The sequence below is a fragment of the Pyrus communis genome, chromosome 12 (genome assembly GCF_963583255.1).
Source record: "Pyrus communis chromosome 12, drPyrComm1.1, whole genome shotgun sequence".
In the NCBI taxonomy this organism is placed as follows: Eukaryota; Viridiplantae; Streptophyta; class Magnoliopsida; order Rosales; family Rosaceae; genus Pyrus; species Pyrus communis.
Genome location: NC_084814.1, coordinates 17,353,005 through 17,372,587, shown reverse-complemented (window position 1 = coordinate 17,372,587; position 19,583 = coordinate 17,353,005). Strand labels below are relative to the sequence as shown.

At 34.7% G+C, this 19,583-nt stretch overlaps 1 protein-coding gene across 1 annotated transcript; it reads left to right on the top strand.

Annotated features, from left to right (window-relative positions):
• Positions 1-3,414: 3,414 nt before the first annotated feature.
• On the top strand, positions 3,415-5,685 carry LOC137710092 (uncharacterized). Its single transcript, XM_068449047.1, has one exon. The coding sequence runs from the start codon at positions 3,415-3,417 to the stop codon at positions 5,683-5,685; it is 2,271 nt and encodes a 756-aa protein (XP_068305148.1).
• The last annotated feature ends 13,898 nt before the right edge of the window (positions 5,686-19,583 follow it).

Genomic DNA, 19,583 nt, shown 5'->3' with positions numbered 1-19,583 from the left:
AGGAAAAATATATATATATATATATATATATATATTTATCATACATTCATACTCTTGCTATACATGGTCTTCATCTTCACATATTATCTTTTTGGTTGCATCCTAAATAACTTCATTTCAACTTAGTATATCACTTACTACTACATAGAACATGTTCTAAGACTTCACATGATTCTAAACATTATTAGCAGTTGAGAGCCTTCTTAGGCGTCAACTCTGGCTTTGGCTGGAGTCGGTTGCCACTCTTCTCTTCCTCCTCCTGTTTTCTCCTCTTCTCCCCTTCTCTGCCTTGTCATTTTTCTTTTCTTCTTCTTCTTCTTCTTCTTCTTCTTCTTCTTCTTCTTCTTTTCTTTTTGCTTCTCCCGATGCTTCTTCTTTTTCTCCTCTGCTTTCATTTTCGATCTGGCCATTTCTTCCTACCCCCAGCGGCGTTCCTTCTTGCTTCTCTTTGCTCTGATCTGCAGTTGCTTCCAAACCCCGACTTGTTGTGGTACTTCGAGATGGTGTGTAGAGTTCTGGTGTTCCCACTGGCTCGGGTGTTCATCACCACCACTTTCTCACTGTGACTGCCTTTTCCGGCAATGTCGTTGTTTGTGGGTTGCCACGAACTTCATCCTGATGGTTGGCTTCTTTCGATCACTTGCTGGCTATCCTTTCTTTGTGGCTATGCTCGGGACGTTAATCGATGTGTGATGCTACAATTGATCTGGCGATGCTTGGTCGTGGACGAGGACTTGGTTAGATCGAGAACGGCGGCGAAAGTAGTAGATTTGTCTACTGTCTGTAACCTCTTTTGTGTGTTTTAGGCTTCAACTACTAGTTGGCCCTTTGTAGTTTGTCTTTTTTGGCCCGTGTTTTTCTTGTTTATGTATGATGTTTGGGCCTTGGGTTTCCTTTTGTGTATCTTTTAGTTGTATTAAATGTGAAGAAGCCTTTTTCCAAAAAAAAAAAAAAAAAATTGGGGTAAATTACACTTTACCACCTCAGGTTTGGGGTCGATTTCAATTCCTTACAACATCTTTAAAACATTTCACTTTCATATCTCAAGTATTATTTTATTTCAATATAATACCTCCGTTACATTTTCCATCCATTGATCCGTTAAGTGCTGACGTGATTGCCACATTTATGCCACGTGGCAAAAAAAAATTTTTAATTTTTTTTTTAAAAAAACCTTAATCTTCTAAATTAAAATACAAAAAACAAAAAAAAAAAAACAAAAAAAAAAAAACCAAAAACAAAAGCTGAACCCACAACCCCATCCTACCTTCCCACATTTTCCAATTCTCATTTTTCTCTCTTCTCCCCCCCCCCTCTCTCTCTCTCTCTCTCTCTCCTCCCAAATTGTAACCCTAAACATAAAACAAGGCTTTGAGAAACCTTGTCTGCAACAAGAGTTTGGAAAAAAAAAATCAAATGGCTTCTTCACAAAACTAGCCCAAGCAACACTACTACAAAAGGACCTAATAGTGTCAGTTGTTGCGTCGGTTTAATATTATATAGTGGCGAAAAAGAGATTTGCGACACTCACTGAAGATGACGTCGTATTTACTGTCGCTTATAAGCGCCATAAAATTTCTCTGTCGCTTTTAAACCGACGTAAAAATTTAGTGTCGCTTATAACCGACATATATTTTAATATTTTTAAGTACTGGCGTCGCTTTAAATAAAACAGTGTCGCTTTTAAGCGACATAAACTATGGGTGTCGCTTCTAGGCGACACTAATTATTGTTTTTAATATTTTAAATCCTGCGTCGGTTTTGAGCGACATATATTTTGAAAACCAGTGTCGCTTGTAAGCGACACATTGATGGTCTTTATATCCTCTCCCCCGTGTTTTCTTTTTCTTCTCTTGCACTCTTGTTCGTTCTTCCAATTTTTACAAAGTCTCCCGTGTTCTCTCTCTCAGCTTTCTCCTTTGGTTTTCAAACTTCATTTGTTCCTCTTCACAACAGTAAGTTTTTCTTGCTTATAATAATTTTATTTTCTCCTCTTATGTTTAATTTTTAGTTACAATTTATTTTTGTAGGAAATTTATTTGAGTTGGTTGAGTACATAAAGAATTGTTGACGTCGAAATTCTTCAACAAATCAGGTATGTATCACTAACTTCTTTAATTTTTAAATTGTATAATACACAAGTTTATTTATTTAAAAATTATAATTTAAGCACTTAGATAAAATTCTACTATTTTTGTTAAATTAATAAAAATTTAGTCGAATTAATTAATTTTGTCACTCTAATTGTTATTTTAATTTGTTGTTATTTTGATAATTTTTTGTTGTTATTTACTAGAATGGATTAGATGAACATAATTTGAATTGTTATGAGAAAATGGAATGAATAATATTTATAAGCATTTATGTTAAATTAACAATATTAAATATAACATAAACTTATAATATTGAGTAATATAAGAATATATTATGTTAATTTTTTTTTTTTGCACTCTAATTGTTATTTTAATTTGTTGTTATTTTGATAATTTTTTGTTGTTATTTACTAGAATGGATTAGATGAACATAATTTGAATTGTTATGAGAAAATGGAATGAATAATATTTATAAGCATTTATGTTAAATTAACAATATTAAATATAACATAAACTTATAATATTGAGTAATATAAGAATATATTATGTTAATTTTTTTTTTTGCACTCTAATTGTTATTTTAATTTGTTGTTATTTTGATAATTTTTTGTTGTTATTTATTAGAATGGATTAGATGAACATAATTTGAATTGTTATGAGAAAATGGAATGAATAATATTTATAAGCATTTATGTTAAATTAACAATATTAAATATAACATAAACTTATAATATTGAGTAATATAAGAATATATTATGTTAATTTTTTTTTTTTTTTTTGCACTCTAATAAGAATATAACCTATACTTATAATATTTAGGAATATAAGAATATAACCCTTCATAAGAATATAACCTAAACTTATAATATTTAGGAATATAAGAATATAAGAATATAACCCTTCATAAGAATATAACCTAAACTTATAATATAAGAATATCCTTTCATATAAGAATATAACCTTTCATATAAGAATATAACCTAAACTTATAATATTTAGGAATATAAGAATATATTAATTAATTTTTTTTGCACTCTAATTGTTATTTGAATTTGTTGTTATTTTGATAAGTTTGATAACTTTTGGTTGTTATTTATTAGAATGGATTAGATGAGCATAATTTTGATAACTTTTTGTTGTTATTTTAATTTGTTTTTACTATAATAGGTGTTGAAAATTAAAAGATTGCAATCGTGATAGAATTCGAGGGGTGAAAGATAGAAATTGAAAATTTTGATAGTTATGCCTACATGATAGGGATTGAAAGATTGTAGGCATCTTAGTGTCAACGTAATATTTTACCTTCGTAAAGTGGTAAAATATGGACAAGAGTTGGTTGACAATACCCCGCAATTTTGAAGCGTATACAACTGGAATTAATTTGTTTTTGGATCAAGCAGTTGCAAATGGTGTTGGTCCTGATAAGTTTAGATGTCCTTGCAAAAGATGTTGTAATCGATATACTTTTGTTAGGAACACCATTGTTGAACATCTCATATTGTATGATATGGATAAAGATTATAAAAACGCTTGTTGGCGACATCATGGCGAGCAAAACATTGGAGAGCAAAATGTGGGAATTGGAGAAGAAGAAACAGGAGATGAGGTGATTGGCATGCATGATTTTCTTAATGATGTATTTGTCCAACCATTAACAGAAGAAGGTGTTGGGCCATCTACTGAACCCCCTATTGGGGAAGGGCGTCCAGAAGAGGTGCAGACTTTTTTTAAGTTGCTTGAAGAGGCAGATCAAGATTTGTGGCCAGGTTGTAAGGAGTTTAAGAAATTGGAAGCAGTTGTAAGCTTGTATCAGATCAAGTGTTTAGCGGGAATGCCTGACGAGATCTTCACCACTTTACTGGAGTTAATTAAAAGAATGTTGCCTGAAGGGGATTGTTTGCCTGAATCCTGTTATAAGGCCAAAAAACTTATAAATGACTTGGGGCTGTCGTATGTGAAAATTGATGCATGTCCCAATGATTGCATGATCTATTGGAAAGATACTTCAGATTTGACCGTGTGCTCAGTTTGTGGTAAATCAAGATATAAAATTACCAATGCAGAGGATAGCTTGAGGAAAAAGGTCGCAGCTAAGGTTATGTGGTATTTTCCTTTAAAACCACGATTGCAACGATTTTTTATGTCGAAGCATATGGCTGAACATATGAGATGGCATGCAACTGAATGTCCTAAGGATGAGTTTATGAGACATCCTTCAGATTCTCCCGCATGGAAGCATTTGGATAATTTATATCCGGATTTTGCGTCAGAAATTCGAAATGTCCGATTAGGGTTGGCCAGTGATGGATTTAATCCTTTTGGGAAAATGAGGAATGATCATAGCACATGGCCTGTGGTGCTTTCTGTTTATAATTTGCCACCTTGGATGTGCATGAAGCAACCAAATTTGTTATTGTCTTTGTTAATACCAGGACCGCGCAGTCCTGGTAAAGAGATTGATGTATACATGCGTCCATTGATTGACGAGCTGAATGAGTTGTGGGAGGTGGGCATTCCCACTTATGATGCGTGTTCCAACCAAAGTTTTACGATGAAGGCTGCCGTGTTATGGACTATAAGTGATTTTCCGGCTTATGGAATGTTGTCAGGATGGAGTACACATGGCTATAAAGCTTGTCCACATTGCATGCATGATAAAGAATCTATTTACTTGCCAGCGAGTCGCAAGATTTGTTATATGGGGCATCGACGTTTTCTTGAAGATAATCATAGGTTTCGAAGGCAAACCATCACTTTTAATGGTCGTCGAGAGCATCGTAGTGCACCAAGGCAGTGGACTGGTTTACAATGTCTCGAAGAACTTTCTACATTGAGATTTACTTTTGGAAAACCAAACAAAGATGCTTCAGTTGGCCAACGCAGAAGAAGAGCTTCGAGCAATACAAGTAGTAACAGTCAGTGGAAGAAGAAATCGATTTTTTATGAACTACCTTATTGGAGGCATCTGTTGATTAGACACAATCTTGATGTTATGCATATCGAGAAGAATATATATGACAGTGTGATGGGAACATTGCTAGATATAGAAAAGTCTAAAGATGGATTGGCGGCACGTGCAGATCTTGAATTCTTGAACATAAGACATAGTCAACACCCACGTAGAGAAGGAAATAGAACATTTCGACCTCCAGCATTGTTCACAATGAAAAGAGAAGAAAAAACTGCGTTTTGTAAAGTATTGTCTACTATTCGGGTCCCAGATGGATATTCATCAAATCTGTCGCGATGTGTGCACGTGAATGAACGAAAAATACATGGGTTGAAAAGTCATGATTGCCATGTTTTAATGCAGCAGTTACTCCCGCTTGCAATACGCCCGGTTTTGCCTAAAGCTGTTACTATGGTTTTATTAGAGTTGAGTGCAATTTTCAGACAGTTATGTAGTAAGAAGGAGTCTGAGGAAGGATTTAAGCAACTGAATTCAAGAATTGCCTTGACATTATGTCAACTTGAGAAAATATTCCCTCCTGCATTTTTTGATATAATGGTGCACCTCCCAGTTCACTTGGCAGATGAAGCAGTTCTTGCAGGGCCTGTTCAATATAGATGGATGTATCCAATTGAACGGTAATGAATAAATTTTTATAATTTTTTTACAATTGTAGTCTTAACTTTAATTAATAATTATAATAATTTGTATTTCGTTTTATAATTGTAGGTATTTGCAAACATTGAAGCGCTATGTTCGTAATAAGGGTCGTCCTGAAGGTTCTATTGCTGAAGCATATTTGGTGGATGAGTGCTTGTCATTTTGTTCCATGTATCTTACAGACGTTGAGTCTCGTCGTACCCGTAGAGGCCGAAATGAAGATGGTATTGGACGTGGAGTATCTGGTGGGTTATCAATTTTTGACTCGAAAGGATGTTATATGGGTTCAGGAGAAAATGTGGAGCTCGATCTAAATGTTCTTGATCAGTGCCATAGATACATTCTAAATAATTGTGATGAAGTTAGCCCATTTAGAAGGTAAGAACGTTTAATCATACGTCTTAATGTTTTATTGGTTTTCTTAACTTTGAAAAAATAATTATCTAAATTGGACATAATTGTGTAGGCAACATGAAGAATTCTTGAAAACTAAACATCGTCGAGAAAGGTTAACTATGCGACAAATTAAGGAGCTAAGCAAGAAAGAATTTCCAGAATGGTTCAAGCAACATGTGAGTTGATATAACAATCATATTATTTATTTATTGTTTTGCATTTTAATTATAACATGTTTATAGTTATTCTGTCAATTTTTATCTTCATACTTATTACAGATGAATTCAAGATATGATGCTAATGACACATTGATATCTCAAGACTTGCATTGGCTAGCTAATTATCCTAGTAGGGTTGTGAGTAGATACAAAAGTCACATTGTTCATGGATTTAGATTTCGTATAAAATCTGTGGATGATAAGCATAAGAATCAAAATTGTGGTGTCTTTGTACCTGCAAATGTTCCTGGAGCAATTGGGCAAGTAAATTGCTATGGCAGAGTTGTAGATATGTTCGAGGTCAAATATTGCGGTCCTACTGAAGCAAGAGATAGGGGTCGAGCTGTGATGTTATTTAAGTGCGAATGGGTTAATAGTGAAAGTCCACGAGGAATGAAGACTGATCAATATGGATTTACTATGGTGAATTTCAATCAATTGGGATTTAAAGAGGATCCTTTCATACTAGCATCACAAGCATTACAGGCATTTTACGTGGAGGACACGATTGAAAAAGATTGGCACGTAGTTGTTCGAACTCAGCCAAGAGATTTATTTGACGTATTAGAGGATAGTGATGCTATTGATGATTATGCCACGCCGAACTTGGATGATCGAATTCTTGATAATGAAAATTTCCATACAAGGGTTGGCGTGGAATAGACTCCCTTTCTTGAATCATTAGCGTTGCCTACCGGGTTCGTTAATCATGCCAATACCGACGAAGAGCTAACAGATGATGACAGGGAATAAATATATTAATTATTTTTTGTATTAATTAGACTTTGTTTTATTTTGTATGCTATGATATCGTATCATAACATATAATCCTTTTGGCTTTGTTTTATTCTGTTTTTTTTTTTATTATTCTGTTTTATTATGTTCATCTAATTAGACTTTGTTTTATTCTGTTTTTTTTTTTTCCTTGGTTTCTGTCGCTTTTAACCGACGCAATATGATGTGTCAGACTTGGCGTCGGTTTTAACCGACGCAACCCTAGCCTATTTCGACGCAATACGACATGTGTGTCAGCCTTGGCGTCGGTTTTAACCGACGCAATCGTAGCCTATTTCGACGCAATACGACATGTGTGTCAGACTTGGCGTCGGTTTTAACCGACGCAACCCTAGCCTATTTCGACGCAAGGTACTTGTTGTCAATCATATGTATTACCCCTAATCTTATTTTGACGCAAGGTACATTAGGAGAAAAACGGCTGTCTCATGTGTCTGGGAGTGGAAGATTTAGGTGTCGATATGAGTTTTGGCAGAATGGATGATTCGTGCCATAAAAGGTAGGGACCTAAATATATATAAAATTCACTTTACAACATAACACGATGCCTTAAAAGAGAAGGAAAGTACGTCGTGTAAATTGTTAAATACGACACACAATGTTTACGCCGTAAATATTTTTATTTAATAACTTGCACAAAAGTGATGCCGTGAATGCTAGATTATGTGCAAGTATTATGACATGAACTTTACGAATGTTGTGAATAATATCATTTAAGGCATGCTAGTATTGTACGCCATAAATTTCAAGTCGTAAAACACCCAAACTGTTAATTAATTGACTTGATTAAAAACTGATACAACAAGTATTTTATGATCAGTGGAGTTCTATAAGGTAAACATGTGCTTTAGGTAGACATCTTATCTTACATATATCTTATAAAATAATTAACAATAACATAATTAGTACAAATGAATAGGCTGCGTTTCCTGAATGTTACATTGCACTTGATCAATATACGCACGCCTTTATAACATGCATGTAATAATATGTCTCGAGATACGCATTCTACGAAACTAATTTCAACGATCCAACCGTCAAACATGTTTGTATATAATTCGAGATCGTATACGAAATAAATCGCAAAAAACAAACATTCTGGGATGAAGTAACGGGCCATGCATGATCGACGGTTATCAACTAAAAATGACGATTTAACGGTTATTGTAAGCCTGATTTTGATGATTTTTTACAGCTACACTCCTTGAACCTATATGAATACAATGAATGAATTCGATCTTCAAATTAAAATATTTATACTAGTGGATACCACAAAATCTTACGTTATACTTAATGAAAGTGTGATGATCAATGAAAATTGATGATTTTGTAAAAAGAATAAAATGCAAGCTTTGAATTACATTGGCAAGGTTTAAACTTTTGAGAAATGCTCATCTAATCCATTATAGTAAATAACAACCAAATGTTATCAAATTATCAAAATAACAACAAATTAAATGTTATCAAAGTCATCTAATCCATTATAGTAAATAACAACCAAATGTTATCAAAGTTAAACTTTTGAGAAATGCTCATCTAATCCATAATATATACTTATATTACTAAATATTATAAGTTTATGTTATATTTAATATTGTTAATTTAACATAAATGCTTATAAATATTATTCATTCCATTTTCTCAAAACAACTCAAATTATGTTCATCTAATCCATTCTAGTAAATAACAACAAAAAATTATCAAAATAAAAACAAATTAAAATAACAATTACAGTGCAAAAAAAATTGATTCAACTTAATAAATTTATTTATTAAAATATTATATGAGATAACTGATTACTTTTTAATTTTGGATTAAAATTTTTTAATTTTTTTGTTTCTATTTTTATCCTTCTTCTCTTTTTTTTGTAACTTAAAACTTTTTTTTTTATGTTGGGAGGGAATTTTCCTGGTTTTTTTTGCACGGGGGAATGGGTTGGAAGACTTTGTCAGTCATTATCATATCAAATTATGCTTATAGTGGCTTTAACCGATGCAAAATTATACAATTTCGAGAGTATCTGCTACAATGGATTTTCTGTCAGAAACACTACACAAATTTGTTCTTTTTTCGACGCAAATTTTATCTTATTTCGACACAAACTTGTTCTTATTTCGATGTTATAAAAATCTGTCAGTCTAACGTCGGTTTTAACCGACGCAATGTGGCCTAATTTCGACGGTACTGACATAGTATGTCAGCCTATAATGATGGTTCAGTCAGACGGTACTGTCCTCAGTCAAAAGCTATAAGACATAGTGTCGGTTTTAAGCGACACAATGGGTCCTTATTTCGACGTAATGGGTCCTTATTTCGACGCAATGCTTCCTTATTTCGACACTATGCCACATAACGTCGGTTTTAACCGACGCAATGGTCTGAAAATTATGTCAGGCTTTCTGCCCCAAGTATGTCAAGCCCAAAGTATGTCAGGTCTGTAGCTTTCTGCCCAAAGTATGTCAGGTCTGTGTAGGCTTGCTGTCAAAGTCAGACGTTGTGTCGGTTTTAACCGACGCAAAGTGTTCATATTTCGACGCTATGCAATTATCCACATTTAATCTTCTTGATTTCCTATCTCTGTCTCTTGTCTCTATCCCCCACTTCCCCACCCACTTCCCCATCTCTATCCCCACTTCTGTCTCTCATCTCTATCCCCCACTTCAGCCATATTCCTTCCAGTTCTGTCTCTCGTCTCTTTCCCCCATTTCAGCCATATTCCTTCTCCTTCCATTAAATTTTGCTATGGATAGTTCTCGTGAAGATCAACGTTCTGAAGAACGTCACTTGGAAGAGGACGAGGGTGATGCTGGTTCTTTTTTTAATTGTTATTAATCTCAGTTTTTATTTTTATTTTTGTGTGTGTGTGTTTGAACTATTATTATTGCTAAACTGAAAATATACATTTGTTTCCTGGTTTTTAATTGTGTGTTTGTATTAACAAGGTACATCTCAACGGAGGCGTGGACCCTCAATTCCTAAATGGACGAAACAGCTTTGTTCGTTTGATTCGTCCGGAAAATGCATTAGTGATAATGCTAGTGCTTTTTCAAAACATGTAGCAGCGGAGGTTAGGGACTATAGAAATCTGCCGTTGGAGAAAGATTGGCGTAAGGTTACGGAAGAAGATAAGGAAGCTTTCTGGAATAGAATAAAGGTATATATAGATGTTTTTATTTTTAGTTGAAAATAGAATAATAGGTCAATGATTGTATTAATATTTGACTAGCGTGATTTTTTTTGTTTTTTGTTTTTATGTATGTAGGGAAATATTTTTTTTGAAGATGCAGATATAGTAAAAATGCCTTTGATCCGTCATATGACGCTTAAGATTGCAGAGCATGCGCACAAAGAGTTTAGAAATAAGTTAAAAAAAAAGTATTATACTAAAAGAGCAGAAGAGGTGCGCAGCGAGCCTCCTCCTGATGTGATTCCTGCCCAGTGGGATGATTTGTTGGCATATTGGAATAGAGACAAAACAAAGGTAAACCTTACACGATTTATTTCGTTATAACTTTAAAGTTGCCTAATATAATCTTTTTTTTTTTCGTTCGTTTTTTTTCAGGAGGTTGCTGAAAAAAATAAGATTAATCGGGGATTAAAATCAATGAACCATACTACTGGTACAAAATCCTTTGCAAGAGTGCGGGAAGAATATGTATGGATTGTACATTTTGAAGAGATGATGAATTTTAAATAATTATATTTATTTTTAGTATGAGGTTTGCTTAATTTGTTTGTGTGAAATTTTATTTTTCATAAAGCGGAAGAAGCATGGGAAAGAAGCAGATCCTGTAACCTTTTTTCGTGAATGTCATACACGAAAAGATAAAACATGGATTGATGAAACATCGGAGCATACAGGGGTAATTGATTTTTTCGTGTTAGTATTTGATTTTATTAGTATTTATTATCTATAGCTTATATTTCTGTTTTACGATTGAATTTTTGTTTTTAAAAATTGTAATGCAAGTCAACAATGGAGAGCAACCTGCAAACATTGATTGAGTCGGGCCAAGACGATAATGAAGATCTTAGGACCCAAGTTTATGTTGATACTATGGGTCCTGAGAGGTATAATAGAGTCAGAGGATACGGTCATGGTGTGACTCCTGATATGGTGTCTTATGCATCTTCTTCATCTTCTACATCAATTTCCTCTAGGAGATCATCTAAGAGTTCAATGGCGTTGCTGATGACTCAAAATAATGAGTTGAAAATGAGGGAAGAAAATAATAATAAACGGATTTCGGAACTAGAGAACAAGCAAAATCAGTTGTTTGCATGGTTTTTTCAAAGATTTCAGCCACAACCACCGTATAGCCCGGGAACCCAACAATCAGGCCACAGTCAACCTCCTCAACAGTCGGGCCAAAGTCAGCCTCCCCCTGCATATCCGTATTCTGGCCATAATCAGCAACCTCCATATCCTGTGTATCCGATGCCTGCGCAGCCCATGCCATACATGCAGCAGCCGCCCATGCCATACATGCAGCAGCCACTTTGTCAAGTGCCAGTATATCGACCTGAGATGGCTGCTCCTAGTGGATCTTTTCCTGAAGTTCCAGTTGGGGGGTTTTCTGGAATGCTTGCAGGTGTTGGATTTGATGTGGACTTGTCGAGGATTTTTGGATCAGATGGAGGATCTCAAGGAGGAGGATCTCAAGCAGAAAGTTCTCAAGCAGAAGGTTCTCAAGCAGAAGGATCTGGACGACGTTCAGGCGCAGATTCGGTTGGGTAGTTTAATTGGTTCTTTTTCTTGTCGGTTAAATACGACAGTATAATTGGTCTATCTTTTTGTTTTTTTATGTTATGTTTGTAATGTTGGATTTAATGTTTGTTACGACGGACGACTTTTTGGATTTTATGTGAAATGTTAGATGTACAGTTTGGCATTATTGTTTTTGTTATTTATTTAGATCTTAAAATTTATAATTTTGATTATATAATTTACTTTAGTTGGAATTAATTGAAATTGCATGCAGTTGTCCATCTATTTTTATTATTATTAACAAATATAGTGTCGGTTAAGACCGTTACTAGATTTTATATTTTATTTATTTAATTGTTATCTAACGTCGGTTTAAGGAATATTTTATTTATTTAATTTTAATATAATGTCGCTTTAAAGCGACAGTAGACTGCATACTTTATAATTAAATAGCTGATGCACGTGTAAGTATGCGTCGCTTTAAACCGACGTTAAGGTTAGTGTCGCTTTAAAGCGACACTGTGTAGTGGCGGATTAAGCTCAAAAAGCGACACTGAAGCCCTTTCGCGACGCTAGCAATAGTGTCGCTATTGAAAAGCGACATTACATTGTTTAATGTCGGATTTGTGCCAAATTTTCGACAGAAATTTGATTTCTCGTCGGTTTGTCCTCCGCCGGTGATAGCATATATTGTAGTAGTGCAAGAAGTTTGAAACACGATTTGGGTTCTAATTAAAAAACAAAAAATCAATGAAATTGGCTTTTGCATTTGAATTTTCAGTTGAAATCTTCGCAAACCTTACACACCCAACATCTAAAATTATCTCCAGATCCAAACCATCCTCCATCTGAACATCAAGTGTAACCTCATCTCCAGCCCCATTCCAAACCTCTCCAACTTCACCGCCCTCAAACTCTTATTCCTCTCCTACAACAAACTCTCCAATGACTTTCCTGCCTCCATAGCTTCTCTTTTCCATCTTTACCGCCTCGATTTGGTCCTACAACAACTTATCCGGTGATATTCCCGCAAAGGTGAACCATTTGACCCATCTCCTCACTTTCTGGCTCAAGGTGAACCCTTTTTTTGGTTCGATTTCAAGTTTGATCATGTGTGAATCTGCAACACCAACTGAAGTTTGCAGATTTGCGCCCGTAGAAGGTGATTCGACGAGGCTGCTGGAGTGGGAGGGCCAGTAGGCGGCGGAGGGAGCGTTGAGGTCGACGGAGATGTGGCTAGGGATCGGCACATGAAATTAGAGTGTTTAAGAAGGACGAGCAAAAAGAGGGATGGATGAGAGGATATGGGATCTGGGTTTCGTTAGGTGGGGTTTGGGGGGATCCGGGTTTTTTCTTTTTGTTCAAGGTTTTGGGGGTGGGGTGATGAGATCTGGATTTTCTAATTTTTTTTTTTAATTTAGAAGATTAAGGTTTTTTTTTAAAAAAAAATTAAAATTTTTTTTGCCACGTGGCGCACATTTGGCAGCCACGTCAGCACTTAACAGATCAATCGATGGAAAATGTAACGGAGATTTTATATTGAAATAAAATAGTATTTGAGGTATGAAAGTGAAATGTTTTAAAGATATTGTAAGGAATTGAAATTAACCTCAAACCTGAGGTGGTAAAATGTAATTTATCCAAAAAAAACATTATCAACAGTTATATGAATATTAAATTAAGTAGACAATATGGCTCAATCAGAATTATAAAAGTCGTCTTCGTACCACCAAATTTTTCGTTTCCCAATTTTCATCCTCCGCGACATATGTCAGCCAATTAACACTTTCCTTATCTATATCCCATCTCAAATTATTATTTTCTTCCCTTTTACTTTTCAATTTCTTAGGTCTCTTTCTTTCTCTTTTGGCTTTTGTATACGTATATTTTTTTTCTATAGAATCCGTTCATTGCTTCTAACTTAAAAAGTAGAATAATTTGACATATAAAGTCACACATAAAAAATTGTATTAACATAACAAGAAATAATCTTTAAACCAATAATAAATTTAGAGGGAAACTAGAATCGACCAAGGAAAAAAAACTCACACATCCCACACTTAACATATAGGTAGATGGTAATAAGCACACATAGACACTGTGCGGATCAGAGAAATCATAAATAAACTTTTGAGCACCACTGGAAAACTGAATAGAAAAGTAGAAAGTGATCATATTGTCAAATAGGTGATAACCTTGTGACGCATACAGTTAACGTTACTAAAGAATGCTGGAACAATCTCAACCACAAACCAAGCACTTTCTAAATTAGCTACAAAATCAAAGCTACTATGCAACTAAGCTACAACAACCTGCAGCTAAGCTATGATATAACAATCTAAGCATCAACATAATCCGCCTAAGCCTAGTTTAGAAGTCAAAGTGCTCATATTGTAATTCAAGAAGAAAGAGAGTAGAGTCGCTAACCAGGGATAAAGCAAGAAGATGATGCACGAGCCGAAAATCTCGTGAAAGATTAGAGAGTTAACAGAGTGAACAATGCAGCCCTAAATTCTCATTGGGTTTTATTATAACATTTGGCGACCTCATTGTGAAATTGGCTCGCGCAAGATATCCCCACACGTAAATTTTCGATTCTCATCACAGTTTGAATTGTGAAATTACAACTATTTAGACATAAATTAAACTCTGGAATGTTTATCCCCAATTTCACGTTCTTTCATGTAAAATTTGCCTTTTCTCTTGCTACAAGTTGCCAAACGAGGAAAATTGCTTTACCGTACTAAGTTTCCGAGTTTAAAGCAAATTCCAAGTTGTTTTACCGTATTTAAACAGTGTCAAGGAATAATGGCATAAGTTGTAGATAATTTGTAATTAGGTCAGCTATTATCTTACGGGGCACCTTATTTCAATTTTCGATATTTTTTTTTTAGTGGGAATTTTGCTTAAGTACCACATGAACTTGCAAGCATGCATGCCAATACCATCTGAAATTTCAATTTTATTGTTAACCACCCAAACTCTCTTAACTACTAGAATTTACCACCTATATTACTTTTCATATCCATTTTGCCGTTAAAACATGTCATATGTCAGTCACGAGGAGGGATATTTTCTCCAATTCATTTTCTAGGGCTCGTTGGAATCAATTTGTAGGACAAGTAAAAGGTACTTTTTTTCTGTAGCGGAGTTGGAGTTAAGTATGAAAAGAAAAGGAGAAGTTGATTTCAGGTTTAATTTTGGCCAGAGTTGTTGAAGAATTGAAGCGGAAATAGAAGGCAGCAAACCAGTGGAACAGGTGCACAATTTAGAGAAAAGCAAGCAATGAATTACTCGGGAAATGTATCAACAAATAAACCAAGTGCACCAAGAGGCCAACCAAGCTCTAAAAGTCCACCCAGAGGCCAACCAAGCTCAAAGTGCACCAAGAGGCCAACCAAATTCCGAAATTAAAGCAACAACTCAACCAAGCTCTAGCATGCCAATGGAATCCCAACCCATTTCTTCTACGACAACCAACACATTTAAGAAATATAGGCTGAAGTAAGCTCCTGCTATGAAGAGAGATTTGGAAACCATAGAGGATTTAAGTACGCGATGTAAATGACTTGGGCTTTAATATAAGCATGTCCATTTAGGGAATGCTCTAGTGTTTTGAGACTTGAATTTAGGCATTATGAGTACTTGTTTGCCAATTGGAGATACCTCAAAATTGAATCCCAAGCTTATTAGAACTTATTTTGGTGTATGCCCTGATTTTCTAGAACTTATTAATTTGTTATAGTTGATGAAGTACAAGTTAAACTAGTGTGTTTATGTTGTTTACGTAGAAATTATGCAAAAACCCAATCTTTCATTCACGACTATATGTTTTCAAGATTTTATTGGACCTTAATTTATTTAAATATTTATTTTTCAAACAGTTATATATGGAGGGAACTAAGGCTGTACAAACCCCAAATTTTGGCGCCATATTAACTTAGGCAATATTTTTTTTGGAGCCAATTTTATTCTAGCCAGTCCCATGAAGTGATTGATGAAAATACCTTTGTAGATGACATGTTTTAGTGGAAAAATAGATGAAAAATAATGTATGTGGTAGATTCCAACAATTAAGAGAATTCATGTGGCATTGACGCACAAGCTTTACAAGTTCATGTGGTACAGATACGTAAAATTTTCTTAACTTGACCCCAAATGGGATTTACAATTGTCACTACGAAACTCATCACTCTAGGCTTCTCCTGCGCCTTCACAATATAGCACCAAGTTAATTGATCAATCCGATCGGCGTGTCTGAACCAAAGTTGACCCACATCTAGCTATGATAACAACTGTTAGGGCCCGACTTTGCAGCACACTGAAATATGGACGTGCGGCACCAAGCCTCCCCTGAATCAAGGCTATCTCTCTCGTGTTTACTTGGTTGATAGACTCATTTGGCACCTAACCTGATTAAACATAGGCGAATTTATGACTGGAAAATAAGAGTAGTTGTTGAAGAAAAGGAGCGAGCACAACCATTTTCATTTTGATTCTCTCTTCTAAGTCAAACCAAACCCTATTGCGGGCGTTCTAGTTTCCATCCCTCCCTCCCTCCCTCTCTCTCTCTCACCCTGACTGTCTTACAAGGTTCATTCATTTTACCAAAGTATTCCATATATATGTCCAATTTTACCCGAAACGACTGCCAATGTCTCCGTTTCTGTGTTCTTTTGGCAAAATACAAATTAAGGTGTTGGTCCTGTTGGATTATGTATGATTGGTACAAGTATATAAATAAAGATGTGCTTTGCAAATATAAATATAAATTGGTAGTCCGTCGTTCACGCAATGTTGTTGATGCTTGCAAAATTCAAATTCAAATTAAAACACAACTCATGCATTCCATCTACCTCACGTGTGCGTTGGCCTGGGTGTTGGACCAGAAAAGTCTATCGATGATCAGAGGTTAGGAAAGGACCACTCACCTGACACCAGTCACCACCACACTATGTGACTGACAGCAAACACACGAGTAAGTATAGTAGTATAGTAGGACTCTACTTCGAAGCATTATACAAAATCTCGCGGATTTATGCCCTCGACTCTGTGCACCCCACAAACACCATCCAACACCATCCACCCCCCCCAACACACACACACACACACACAAACAAATTCTCTCTCTTTATGTGCTGAGGAATCTCAAAATGGTGCCCCGCCTACTCACCCTGCTACACGCTCTATGGTTGGCACATGGAGGTCGTACGTTTGGTGGTGACCCCTTTATCTTGCAGTTTTCACGTACCGCTTCTGGCAGAATATGAGCAGTTGCTGTGATATTATTCATGTACGTACGTTCATCGACATGGCATTTTGCCCTACTTGAATAATATATATATATATATATATATATATATATATATATGTATCCATATATATAGAGTTGGGATGAAGAGAGAAACTTTTTAACACTTATTTTTACACATGCTTTTAATCATTCGATTAACTTTATTTGAACGGTTAAGACAACATTTTAAATGTTGATTAAATTACATTAGTAATTTTTTTTTTGGACAAATGTTATTCTCTATACTAACGGGGTGGCGAAGTAGACTAAGTCTCACAATGAGTTAGCAATATTGCAATTTAAATTCGTCTTTAGTAAGAATCGAATCTAAAAAAAATTCTGATTCAGGAATTCTCCTAGTACTGTTGGTGGGAATATGGTGGTGCAGCCATAGTAATTCAACTTCTTTCATCAGTTAAGTTCTTTTATATTTTGGTGGTCAAAGTAGTGCTTTATCTTTTCTTTTGAAAAATTTAAGACCAATCAAAGTTCTTTTAAAACACTATAATTTTTTTTCATCACTACCGATCGTATATGCATGCAGTACCAGATCGCAATTGACATAAACAATACTTAAATGTATTCTTTCCAATTGGGAGGAAATGGAGAAATGGGTAGCATGAATCAGAAAAATAAGTATATATAACCTCACAATCTTATGATCGACAACACACAGACATTCAAGTTTTTGCTAGGGTATTTAATGAAAAAGAAAATAAATTCCCAATGAGTTTGTTGTTCAATCTATAAGTATAATGAGATTCGAACCTACGCCGTAGTGTAAGGGCAATACTTCTCTCTACCACTGTGGTAGAAAGCCACTTACGTCAAAACATTTCTTAACTTGCACTTTTATTTACCGAAATAAAATTATTTTCTTTTTGTATGTTTTTAGTCAATAGCTCAACGCAATCTTGACCATTAAAAGTGAAATGTGGTAGTAAAATGTGGGACCTGTAAGGACATGAAATGTGGTTTTGACATGAAATGTGGTTCTGATACCATACTAACTCTAAAATGCATAATGGTTAGTGGAATTCATTTATTTATTCAATGATACAATTAAGGGATACAATAAGAAAGTAAAACAATCAGCGAAATTAACTATGCTAAAGAATAATCGTCAAATATCTAAATTAGATGGAGAAGAACAATACAAGATCAGTGGTAATTAAGGTGATGAGTGACAATGGATATAATGAAAGCATCTAACACTTATATTTGTAACCAAAAATAAAAATGAAAATAAAAGGTAAGTGGTGGTGGATTGTTCGAGTGAATAGTTATCCTCTCTAATTTGTTGTTTTTTATGGTTTCAAACCCTATTTCCTTATCTTAATGTTAACTAATAATAATAATAAGAGAAAAAACGATATATCTTAATGAGAATCCTTTGCACTTCACACTCTTGACTTGACCAATTCCAAGACACATCATCGATCACATGGAAGCTAAATCTGCGCATGTTCTGCTTGGCATCTGTGACATGCATGACTTCGAAAACCGATCCCTATAGCTCGTTCATTAAAAATATACATATTTTACATTACTCTGTCTTAGCTATTACTGCCTCATACCAGCTAGATAATGTGTAAATACAATGCACTGTTTGGCATACAATTAGTGGCGGTATTTTTCAAGAACAATACCGTACAGTTATGTTAGGGTGAGTGAGTTCCAGCTGAAAATTAGTTATAAGAGATCAGAATAGACCTCCATGACCAGTACAAAATGCCGCTTTTAGGTTTTTTTCGTTTTGCCATTTTGCCGCTATTAACTCCCACGACACATTGTTATATTTATGTTGGTTATGTAGCAACCAGAATCCCATAACCTCATTTTATTCCTCTTTTATCACCACTTGACTAGTGTACATACTTCCTTCTATAATTTTATGATAAATTCCTTTCTAACTTGACCTTAATTCTTTGATACTTGAAAATTCCTCATCCAAACATAGTCTAAGATATGAGGTTTTTTTTTTTCTTTTTTTTTTTTTTTCATTCATATTCATTATTGTATGTTGGCTTAGTATTTAATTAGATTAATCTTTCAATATATAGTTGCACCCGACTCCTTTTCTTGTCAAATTAAGTTGTTCGTTTTGTATCAATTTTCTTTATTTTACGGTTCTGCACTTAGGTTAATTGCGACCAGAGTTCTAACTTTAAAGAAAGTGTTGCATTTAGGATTTGGTAGTGTAGCATTCAGGGATTTGATCTTTGCTTGTACATATAATATTTAGGCTTATTTATCGATTTGCCCCCAAAAATGTCTTATTGTCTCACTTTACATTCTAAAACTGGATTTATCTCGCTTTATTCTCTGTAATTGCCAAAATCGAGTCATTTTACCACATTTATGTGAATTTTGTCCATAAACTTTAATTGAAAGGGTCTGGACATTTCATACCATGATGGTAGCGATAAGCCATTGTTGTTGCAAGGTATGAAATTTTTAAACTTCGCTA

Excerpts from the sequence above, each read along its gene's own strand:
- LOC137710092 (XM_068449047.1), top strand. The coding sequence starts at position 3,415 with ATGGACAAGAGTTGGTTGACAATACCCCGCAATTTTGAAGCGTATACA.